The sequence below is a fragment of the Seriola lalandi genome, unplaced genomic scaffold (assembly GCF_002814215.2).
Source record: "Seriola lalandi dorsalis isolate HSWRI2012SDOR001 ecotype SW California unplaced genomic scaffold, Sedor1 jcf7180002054196, whole genome shotgun sequence".
Classification (NCBI taxonomy): Eukaryota; Metazoa; Chordata; class Actinopteri; order Carangiformes; family Carangidae; genus Seriola; species Seriola lalandi.
In genome coordinates, this window is record NW_019524749.1 from 19,715 (window position 1) to 30,261 (window position 10,547).

Genomic DNA, 10,547 nt, shown 5'->3' on the forward strand with positions numbered 1-10,547 from the left:
GGGGTGGCGGGCGTGGAATTGTTCCATCCCCGGGTCACAGTCCAAGATCCAACATTGCGTCCTGTTCAGGACTTTATCAGGTTTTCTACGGACATCAGAGCAGAGGTTTCCTCGGCCTCCTGTAGAGTCTGTTGGTGACTAAGCCACTGGGTGAGGACATCCTTCAGTGCAGTGTCCCATCCTTCCATATATTATATCAGCTCGAATGAACTGAGCTTGTTGAATCAGGAGAATTGAAGGCTGATACTGGAGCTCTGTCAGAGTGCACACTGCACTACTGGACAACTTCACCTTTTACATTGCTGTCCCATCAGGCCGATGCACTATGAAATAATAAACCTGCCTTCATGTATGTAATCAGGTTATTAAGGGTGAACAGCACCATTAAGAATCTGTCAGTGTTTATTACACATGGAAAATAGAGAGCAATCTGAGATCCATTTAACATGGTGATGTACATAATGAAGCGTTATTCCCCCTGCGGTATGTTTGCAGCTCGGCAGCAGAGCAGAGGCCGCAGTCATGAGTCCACAGTGTTCAGTTATTAACCAGCCTGACAAAGAGCTGAATGTATCTACATGTCAGTGCATGAAACCCCACAGGGTTCGTTTTAAACTTTGACAGGGAAAAATAATGAGGTGACGAAATAAACAATGACAGATTTAAAGGAGTGACTCTATATGTCTTCACTTTCCATCCGATCTAACATTTTTCTATGTGAAGCTGCTTCATTTGAATAACTTACATTATCATAATAAATTAAATATGAAGCAGCACAACCTGAACTCCATTTTTCTCTAAATGAACTATGTGACTGGATAAAGGGAGAGAGAATGACTTCCTGTGATTTGGGTAAACTGAGCCTTTAACTGAGTTATCATGATGAAGAGATGAAACTGACCGCTGTGTTGGTCGTAGGCATATGCAGCGAGTCTGAGTGTGCTGCTGCAGTAATCACACTGGAAACAACTGCGATGGAAGAACAATCCCTCTGCACTGACACGCTCCATCACATAAACTCTCTTCTTACACAGGAAACACACGTCACTGCAGCTCACTGCAAACTGTAGAGAAGAAATTCACGTGTTAATCTGGGGATGATGTGATGTCACCATCAGGTTTTATGAAACTGTCTGATGGAATTAATTCCATGTTAGTTGTTATCCTGGTAAATGTACCTGTTATAATCTGACAGGTAAGAGTATGAAGTCACACAGTACTGATCACATTAGACTTCTGATCAATGAAATATATAGATCATTTATATAATACAAGAAGTTTTGTATTATTTAATGTGTTTACTTTTACATTTGGTATCTGAAGTACATTTCACTGACGTTACTGTCACCTCTTTTACTAATGCTGGACTTTTACTTGTAATGAAGTATTCTTACTGTGTGGTACTGATACTTTTACTGAAGTGAAGGCTTTGAATACTCTCCATTATGAATATAATATAAATATTGATCAGATCAATCACTAACTGTAAACAGGAAGAATGACTTTTCCATTTCCAAACACAGTGCATCGAAACAACAAGAAATTTTGAACTCAAGGTCCACTTACTGAATTGTTCAGGAGCTTTTGACCCTATTAAACACTCTTTACGCAGTTGTCATGAAATTGTTTAGCACTTCGTCTTCTTCGACCACTATTTAAAAATCAAGTTTGATTCAGTTTGATTGAATCAGTTAAATTGCTAAACAGCTCCCTTCTCGTGGTTCTGAACTCATTATACAAAAGCTCCAGAACTCCAGGTAAGTGGACTTTACTGAACCAGGACTCTCATCCTGAACAAGCGGGTTTTTAGCTGAAGTGACTGAGAGATAGAAGTTTAATGTGAACGAACCTGAAGAAGGTGAATGAATAAGAATCTTACCGAACTCACTTCCTCCTGTGGCTGACTTCGATTGGCTATCTGCTCAGCCAATGAGCTCACTCCAACAGTGTACATCTGAATACACTTTGATCAGACACCAGACATGAGGGAGAGAACAGACACAACAGACACACATGAGAAAACTAACAGAACAGAACCAAGTCCAGCTCAGATTCTGCGGATGACCCGACCCACCAACCTGCACACTGAGAGGAATGGTTCAGCAATTCAAAACTCAGCAAAGTGTGAACTCATTGTTTCCATGGATACTAACTCTTGACCGTGTAACCGGGGTCCAAGTATTTTTCTGAGCAGTCTTTAATTCACACTGATTATTTCTGCAGGTTATGAGCAGGTCAGCTGCTTTTCTTAAGCTCGGGACAAACCTGAAGACCAACTGAAAGATTCAGGGACAAACCAACATGTCTCTGGTGTTTTGGTCTCTGACTGACTACATTCACCAGAGGACACCCTGAACCACTGAAGCTCTGGAGGTGGACACAAATGACCCACAAATCCACAGAGAACGCTGATTGTCACATGATATTGTACCAAAGACTGTCGGCAGCAGCAGCAACTTGGATTGTGAGATCCTGGATGGACTGTAGAGTCCACGGAGAGACCCGGACCTGAGTGAAGTCTTTAACACAAATCTAACTTCAGGTAAAGATGTTTATCTACCTGTACGTCTCTGTTGGCAACACACAGGTGACATCATCACAGCAACTGAAGAGTCTTTACATATCACACACTACAGGATTTTATCTGAAGACGGAACAGTTCAACTGACCTAGATCTGAACAGACCTGGTCTAACTTCTGGTCAACAGTCGTAACGCCAGGTCTGGGTCCCTGTGGTAAAGTTTTAACTTCACATGAGTGTTAATGATACTCACGTCGTAATTAGGTGGTTGGACGCTGTAAATCTGTAGAAAGTCCCTATGAGGCCTCAGGCAGACCACATGAACATGTGGATCTGTAACCCATCTGCTCCTACTGGGAATGGGTCTGTTGAGTGTAGGGAAGCCCCGGAAGTGAGAGGGTTTCAGTTAGACTGAACGTATCATGTTATAATGTTTATCTCTAGTCTGTACCAACGCTGAAATAAATTCCTCTTGTGTCTGATCATTCTCTGTCTATGAAACTGATTCAGACTCAGATTGTTCAAAACTAAATCACTGTTCTCCAGGAGAAATCTACCTGTCGAAATCAGGTTTCTCTAACCCCCTTCCCTGACTACAGAAATCAGGTTTCTGGTTCACATGGGGACTGGAACCTGGTTCCTAAAGTGCAGATACAAACTGAGTTTGAAAATGACGGTGGCCCTGAGAGCTCAACGTACTACAACTTAAGAAAACACATGCAAACAGGCAAAACACAAACAACTTCAGAAAACATCTTCATCAGTTTGAGGATACTCAAAACACAACAGCAGTGTTTCCAGGGGACACAAAAAAGTTGTTTTTCGATGCCTCCTGAATTTTGACGTTATAAAGACAACTGTTAGCAGTGTTGGAAAATGAGCTAAAAGGGAGTTTGTTTAGTTTTTTGTAACGTCAATATCACATGATTGAGATATTATTTCAAAAATGTGCTGTTAGCTGTTAGTTTAGCCTTCAGGTCCGTCACTTGTTGGTGTCCCCTGGAAACACTTCTGTTGTGTTGTGAGTATTAGCAGCTCATGTGGTGTCAAAATGAAGAAGTTTTCTGAAGTTGTTGGAGTCTGGACTGGAAAGTGGGTCAGGACACGGACACACACACACACACACACACACACACACACACACACACACACACACACAGACAGACAAAAGACAGACCCCTGAGGCCTGAAGCAGGATCTGAGGTCATCAGGTAACTTCAGGTGTAACTCTGGGTTTTCAGTTCTACGATGGTGGTTCCCTTGTTATCGGGGTAAATCACCATGGTAACTTACGCTGAACTCCTGACCTGCTCCAGTGCAACTTTAGAGGATCAGAGCAAAACCTGTCAACAGCCAAACTACTGACCAATCAGATCACTGGAAAAACGAGTCATCATTCCTACAGGATCCTGACAGGGACAAAAGAGTTCACAATGAAGTGATCAATAATAACGATCAGTAGATATAACATAGATCAGTGGAACAGATTTCCTGTTTGAGTCTTTCCATGTGTCTCTGGTTTTAAACCAAAGCTTCTGCAGAATTCACAGTTTATCACTAAATAAAATCTAATGACTGTCAGAGCTTCATCTGACCTGAACACAGATTCTTTAATGGAGGATTCCTGCCAGTGATGAAGCTTTTACTCTCCTCTTCATCACTGAGCTCAGAACAACATGAGGAGACTGTGACACGACTGGAGAGAAACCTGAACCTCTGATGTCTTTGATTAGAACAATTAGTCTCACTGTTAATTATTTCATCATTAGAATGAACATTTCAACTCCTCCTCTCCTCCTCTTCCTCTCCTCTTCCTCCTCTCCTCTTCCTCTCCTCTTTTCTCTCCCTCCTCTTCCTCTCCTCCTCTTCCTTTCCTCTTTTCTTCTCCTCCTCTTCCTCTCCTCTTTTCTCTCCCTCATCTTCCTCTCCTCCTCTTCCTCTCCTCTTTTCTTCTCCTCCTCTTCTTCTCCTCTTTTCTTTCTTTCCCCTTTTCTCCATCTCCTCTTCCTCTCCTCGCCTCTTTCTCTCTCCTTTTCTTCCTCTCCTCTTTTTCATCTCCCTCTCCTCTCCTCCTCCTCTCCTCTTCCTCTCCTCTTCATCTCCTTTTCTTCCTCTCCTCCTCTCCCTCTCCTCTCCTCTCCTCTTCCTCTCCTTTTCTTCCTCTCCTCCTCTCCCTCTCTTCTTCTCCTCTTTCTATCCTCTCCTCTTCCTCTCCTTTTCTTCCTCTCCTCCTCTCCCTCTCCTCTTCCTCTCCTCTTCATCTCCTTTTCTTCCTCTCCTCCTCTCCCTCTCCTCTTCCTCTCCTCTTCCTCTCCTTTTTTTCCTCTCCTCCCTTTCCTTCTCTTCTTCTCCTCTTTCTATCCTCTTCCTCTCCTCTTCCTCTCCTCTTCCTCTCCTCTTCCTCTCCCCTTTTCTTCCTCTCCTCTTTTTCCTCTCCCTCTCCTCTCCCTCTCCTCTCCCTCTCCTCTTCCTCTCCTTTTCTTCCTCTCCTCCTCTCCCTCTCTTCTTCTCCTCTTCCTCTCCTCTCCTCTTCCTCTCCTCTCCCTCTCCTCTTCCTTTCCTTTTCTTCCTCTCCTCCTCTCCCTCTCTTCTTCTCCTCTTTCTATCATCTTCCTCTCCTCTCCCTCTCCTCTTCCTCTCCTCTTCTTTTTCTCTTCCTCTCCCCTTTTCTTCCTCTCCTCTTTTTCCTCTCCCTCTCCTCTCCTCTTCCTCTCCTCTTCCTCTCCTCCTCTCCCTCTCCTCTTTCTCTTCCTCTCCTCTTCTTCTCCTCATCCTCTCCCTCTCCTCTCTTCTTCCTCTCCTCTCCTCTTCCTGTTTATAACAGTTTGTTCATCATCAACATGATGATAATTCATGCTCTTATTTACATTATATCTTTAGTCTGACTTTAACAGAAATTATATTTAGATTGTTTAAATATATGATTGTTTCCATGTCACCTTGTTGAATGTCATTGTTGGACGTTGCTATAACTGAACTTCTCTGCAGGTGTCAGCATGTCTTCTCATATCATACTAAGAATTTATTTCATGGTTCAGACAATGCTGCTTATAATTAACAACTGCGCCTCTTTCACGTGAAGGTGCTCGTACCTGGACAGGTAAATCCAGGGTTAACTGAGCCAGGTGATAACCTGCTTCGTAGTGCAGGTGATCAGGTCAATGTTAGGTTCAGTCAAGCCAGATAACTAAACGTTAACCTGGGTGTGTTGATCTTGCATCGTAATACAGGCCTCTGGTTCACACTGATCCAGCTACAGGATGCTACAGGTTGTCCACATCTCATTGGTTTAACCCACATTTCTTACATGTGATGACAAATAAACATCAACCTGAACTGAAGGTTCATCGTCATGACAACAGAGCACAGTGTACTCACTGTGTCAGGTGTGAAAACAGCAGTTTACTGAAGACTGGAGCAGGTCCAGCTGCTCAGTCAGCACATGAATCCCCTTCAGTAGTTTGTGTGAGAGCTGCAGGCTGATCTGAGGTCAGTTCTCCTCTCAATAGAAACCATTCATGTGACTGAGTGAAGACAGTTTGTTGTTTATCTGCAGTTCATCACATGAACCAACATGCCCTCAGAGCTTTCACTACAACACTGAGCACTCAGCTGCTGATACCAGGAAATACCAGGGAGCCTGAGGAGAGAGCGGCCGCTGATCTCAGGTCAGACTGAACCTGAGAACCACAACACTTCAGATCCAGGATCTGACAACACACAGCACCGTCACCCACAGTGCACCGCAGCATGGTACCTGCTCATCCTTGGTGTCAACACTCTGAGACTTGAGCTTCTCTTTGAACCGAAAACTCATCTGTTCCTGTTGAAGAGTTCGTTTCTTCTGAGGCAGAGAGGGACAGAGAGGGACAGAGAGGGACAGAGAGGGACAGAGAGGGACAGAGAGGGTCACTGAGGTGGAGCACTGAATCTGGATTCAGGGATTCAGGGATTCAGGGGTCAGGATCCAGACCACGGCTTTAGAGACACTGTAATGTTATCTGATGTGTGTCGGCTGCTCTCAAGTTTCAGGTTTGATCAAATTAAACTCAGATTTTTAACAAACTGTGTTGTGTCTGTTACCCAGCATGCAGCATGTTTAACAGTCAGATGCAGCTGAAACAAGTTCCTCACTGTTTGAATTAGATTACAGACCCTCACTCTTTGATTTGATCAGATCAATATATTCATTTATTCATGGGAAAGAAGCTTTTGTTGTTGTTTTTGTTGTTGTTGTTGTTGTTGTTGTTGTCTAAAGGTCGTCAGGGATCCAGCACTGTTTGAGTCCTGTAGGGGACTAAAACCCTGAGGGTTCATCTGTCTCTAGTGAACTCTACTGGTCTCTGGACTCTACTGGTCTCTACTGAACTCTACTGGTCTCTACTGAACTCGACTGGTCTCTGGACTCTACTGGTCTCTGCTGAACTCTACTGGTCTCTGGACTCTACTGGTCTCTACTGAACTCTACTGGTCTCTGAACTCTACTGGTCTCTGGACTCTACTGGTCTCTACTGAACTCTACTGGTCTCTGGACTCTACTGATCGCTGCTGAACTCGACTGGTCTCTACTGAACTCTACTGGTCTCTGGACTCTACTGGTCTCTACTGGTCTCTACTGGTCTCTACTGGTCTCTGGACTCAACTGGTCTCTGGACTCTACTGGTCTCTACTGGTCTCTGGAATCAACTGGTCTCTGGACTCTACTGGTCTCTACTGAACTCTACTGGTCTCTGGACTCAACTGGTCTCTGGACTCTACTGGTCTCTGCTGAACTCTACTGTCTATGAGTTTTTACCGGTTTCCATGATGGTGGCTGGGCAGCAGCGTCTGCAGACTCTGAGGGGGTTGCAGGGTTGGACAACACCTCCCCCTGCTGGCCAACACCAGAAGTGACACATAAACTGTTGTTGTTGTTGTTGTTGTTGTTGTTGTTGAGTCCTAGTATTTAATACAGTCCGACACACGTCGACTTCATCAAACAGTGTAATACTGAGACATGTCTGAATGTGTCGGGGCGGGGTTCAGTGTCACACCTGGACGGCAGGGTTCACTCTGCACTCTCACGTGTTGTTTGAACAAATGTTAAATATTGTTCGATCTGATGTCTGTCTCTGTTAGATCAGGAAGTTCGCTATAATTGATCAGAAATCAGAAACCTCTCCGTCTGATGTCAGACTGAACTCACCTGTCGACGTAAAGCCGCAACAGCAGAAGAAGAAGAAGAAGAACTCCTGCAGGTAGACGAGCTCTCGTCCAGCTTCGCCTGCAGCTGATTGGCCATCAGACGAACTCTGGATCCACTGGACCCGCCCACAAACACCTCGTCACACATCTGGCTCTCGACGTCACCATTTAGGTCACATGACTTGAAAACAGAACCGTCCAGGTGTGTTGGTTCTGATATGTTTTCATTTTTTCATTTATATCACTCAAATCATTTTCTCATCTGATTTGATTTAATGCGATCTAATCTAATCTGCATCTTTTCTTCTTTTACTCTTTCTCCATCATTGAACTATTTTCTTTAACATAAAAAAATTATGTTTATTTTCAGCTTGTTAGAAACACTGACCTCGTGCTGCTCTTGACCAGGCCGACTGGTCTTCCTCCTTTTACCTGCAGCATCGATCTGCTCCTAAAGATACAGAGGTAAACAGCTGAGTATGACACATTAATAACACTCTATATCTACTGTAGATAACTGTAGGTACGTTCGGTTTCTTTCTCCTGGACGGACTGTGTCCCAGTCTGCTGAGGAGGGAGGCCGGAGTGATGAGAGCTGACCTCAGGTCAGAGCTGTGACACAACGAGCCTGAGACACACAGAGACAAATAGAGAAAGACAGAGACAGACACAAACACACAGAGACAGACAGAGAGACAGAGACACACGGAGACAAACAGAGAGACAGAGACAAACAGAGAGACAGAGACAAACAGAGACAAACAGAGACAAACAGAGAGACAGAGACAAACAGAGAGACAGAGACAAACAGAGAGACAGAGACACACGGAGACAAACAGAGAGACAGAGACAAACAGAGAGACAGAGACAAACAGAGAGACAGAGACAAACAGAGACAAACAGAGACAAAAAGAGTGACAGAGACAAACAGAGAGACAGAGACAAACAGAGAGACAGAGACAAACAGAGAGACAGAGACACACGGAGACAAACAGAGAGACAGAGACAAACAGAGACAAACAGAGACAAAAAGAAGGACAGAGACAAACAGAGAGACAGAGACAAACAGAGAGACAGAGACAAACAGAGACAAACAGAGACAAAAAGAGTGACAGAGACAAACAGAGACAAAAAGAGTGACAGAGACAAACAGAGAGACAGAGACAAAAAGAGTGACACAGACAAAAAGAGAGACAGAGACACACCGAGACACAGGAGATCTGGGTCAGACTATTTCTTCATTAAGATTCAACAGTAAAACTCTTGTTTTTAAAGTTTGAGGGTTTTTGAGTCAGTGAATAATTTCCTGAAGATAAAACGTCGTCCCTGAACCACAGGAGACAGACAGCTGTGGCGTCTCACCAGCAGGGGGTGGAGAGTCTTTGAGCAGCTGGTAGAACTGACTCAGGTACATGACCATAGACAGAGAGTCTGGTTCTCCTACAGACCACATCTCCTCCACCGTCATCAGAGGAGAAATCCCAAACTCCCGCTCAGCCATGTCGAAGCCCAGACGAGTGTTTTCTTCCACAGACGACTGATCCAGAGAGTCAAAGTGTCTGAGGAGACATGAAACACTCAGGTGTAAAAAACAAAAGTTCCATTCCATTTCATTAATTCATTTCTACTGGTGTCTGCTTCATTAACAGTTCAGGTGTTTTACATGAGGTCAGGTCTGTATCTGTGGATCAGAGCACACAGAGCAAGGCCACTCTTCCAGGAAGTAGTCAGGTCATCAACGGCAACGCCACGGTAACCACGAGTCTGTTCCTGACACCAAGTCAGCAGCTGATTGGACTGAGAGAAGGACTCTGTCAGAGAGAGAGAGGAGACAGAGGACCAATCAGATTAAAGCTTTACTATCAGGTAAAGAGAGGGAGGAGGCAGGGGACCAATCAGATTAAAGCTTTACTATGAGGTAAAGAGAGGGAGGAAGCAGAGGACCAATCAGATTAAAGATAAACTGAACTCACCCTCTCTGGGGAATCTGGGTGAGGGCAGGCGGATGATGTCACCACAGTTTGTATTTAGCCCCGCCTTCTCTCCTGTGTCCACCAGGTGTCTCACCTCAAGAGAAAAAACACAAGTTCATCCATGAACATGTTTTTATGATGAGGAAATCAACAACAGTCAGTGAACACAACACACTGTTGTTACCTGGAGTTACCTGGTGTGTGTGACAGAGTGTACCTGAGCAGGTGTGATGGTCAGATGGTTGATGTTGACATATCGTGTCGTTGGATCTACAGAGAACAGGCTAATGTTCTTCTGCATGTTCTCCGGAGTCGTCTGCGGGAGGAGACGATACAAACTCTCTCTGAAAGAGACGGAGAGACCTTGTAACAGGTGATAGCAGGTGAGTCAGACAGGTGTGTCCTGTCCAGGTGAGTCTGTTCACCTCTCAGCCAGCACGTCCAGAGGAGCTGCTCCCTGAGACCAGCTCCTGATCATCCAGGCTGAATCCAGACCAGCCAGAAACCCACGAGCTACACCGGTCCCCATCGGCCAGAAGGGCTGCAGACAGACAGGAGGACAGAGAGACAGGAGGACGGACAGACAGACAGACAGACAGACAGACAATATGTAAATGTAATGTAAATGTACTTTATTTATAAAGCCCTTTACAACAATCCTTTCGGTGTACCAAAGTGCTTTACAACAGATAATAAGTGCAGAGATAAATAAATGGAAAACAATTTAAAAAAAATAATAATAATAAAAGAACAATAAGAGCAATAAAATACAACAAAATTGATTAAGAAAAGATTGTAAAAAGTGTCGTCATACTACTAGGTATTGAAGGCCATCCTAAATAGGTGGGTTTTTAAGCTAGCTTTGAAGC

At 44.3% G+C, this 10,547-nt stretch overlaps 1 protein-coding gene across 1 annotated transcript in view; it reads right to left on the reverse strand.

Moving 5' to 3' along the window:
- The window catches only part of LOC111653403 (protein-methionine sulfoxide oxidase mical3b-like), a gene marked incomplete at its 5' end in the record, with an annotated part of 21,265 nt that overhangs the window by 8,953 nt on the left and 1,765 nt on the right, over positions 1 to 10,547 (reverse strand). Inside the window, 10 exons of the mRNA XM_087173406.1 lie at positions 902 to 1,064; positions 1,880 to 1,963; positions 7,707 to 7,886; positions 8,094 to 8,156; positions 8,233 to 8,333; positions 9,068 to 9,264; positions 9,369 to 9,516; positions 9,679 to 9,772; positions 9,896 to 10,022; positions 10,104 to 10,219. Coding sequence (XP_087029532.1) covers positions 902 to 1,064; positions 1,880 to 1,963; positions 7,707 to 7,886; positions 8,094 to 8,156; positions 8,233 to 8,333; positions 9,068 to 9,264; positions 9,369 to 9,516; positions 9,679 to 9,772; positions 9,896 to 10,022; positions 10,104 to 10,219 — 1,273 coding nt within the window. The remainder of the gene's footprint in view (positions 1 to 901; positions 1,065 to 1,879; positions 1,964 to 7,706; positions 7,887 to 8,093; positions 8,157 to 8,232; positions 8,334 to 9,067; positions 9,265 to 9,368; positions 9,517 to 9,678; positions 9,773 to 9,895; positions 10,023 to 10,103; positions 10,220 to 10,547) is intronic.